The sequence below is a fragment of the Trichechus manatus genome, unplaced genomic scaffold (genome assembly GCF_000243295.1).
Source record: "Trichechus manatus latirostris isolate Lorelei unplaced genomic scaffold, TriManLat1.0 scaffold00009, whole genome shotgun sequence".
Lineage (NCBI taxonomy): Eukaryota > Metazoa > Chordata > Mammalia > Sirenia > Trichechidae > Trichechus > Trichechus manatus.
Window position 1 is genome coordinate 3000536 of NW_004443945.1, and position 884 is coordinate 3001419.

Below are 884 nucleotides of genomic sequence, written 5' to 3' on the forward strand. Positions count from 1 at the left end.
GGCCTGCTTGGCTCGAAGCCCACCTTCCCCCATTTTACATTCCTCTTCCCCAGGCTGCTGACAAGCCCAGCTCTGTTCCATTTTTTCCGAGGCAGAAACTGAGGGTGTGAGCAGTGAAATTTCTTTTTCGCTGTCAGTGAATCAGCAGTTGGAGGTTTGGGGAACCATGAAAGGTCCACCTGTAAGGTTCCTCTGAGGTCACCCTGGCCTGGTCCCTAGGCCACGACATTCCTAGGCATTGGACGGAAGCTACTGGAACAGCCCCCCTAAGGGACAGCGATGAGAGAGGCGGCCACTCCTTGCGGGGGTCCAGGAGTCACTGAGGGGCAACCTGGTCGCCCCCCACCACAGCACTGCCAGCCATGGTTGGGCTCCTGGGCACTCACCCAGTGGACTGGGCAGGGGCGTAGGTGGCAGCACAGTGAGAAGCTTAGCAGCCCCATCCAGATGCGAATTGTCCCTCCCGCACTTCCCGGGCTGCAGGGGCCTCGATTAGAGCCCCGGAGGAGTCAGAATCCACACCTCCGCAAATGGGCCCGCTTTCCCAGGGCCCCCCTGCCCAGACCTTCCCTGGACTCTGTGGGTTTTGACACCTCTCTGTAACCTGGTGGGGGGCCACCTCGCACCTTTAGCGCGGATAAAAGCTCAGGCTTGGAGGTGGCTGGTCCAGCCTCCCAGATCCCGTAGCCCGGCGATGGCCCAGTCGCCTCCTCCGCAGAGCTTCCTCAGCCACGACCATTGGATCTTCCCCCAGGGTTGGGGCTGGGCAGGCCACTCGGACTCTACGTCCCCGGCCTCGTCCTCGGATTCGTCTGGCTCGTGCCCTTGCGACGGCGCCCGCGAGCCCTCGCAACCCGCGCCCCAGGCCCGCAGCGACCTTGCCG

The 884-nt window shown here is 63.0% G+C and overlaps 1 protein-coding gene across 1 annotated transcript in view; it reads left to right on the forward strand.

Moving 5' to 3' along the window:
- Positions 1-694: 694 nt before the first annotated feature.
- Positions 695-884, forward strand: part of MESP2 (mesoderm posterior bHLH transcription factor 2) — a 3238-nt gene continuing 3048 nt past the window's right edge. The window contains exon 1 of the mRNA XM_004370807.1: positions 695-858. Coding sequence (XP_004370864.1) covers positions 695-858 — 164 coding nt within the window. The remainder of the gene's footprint in view (positions 859-884) is intronic.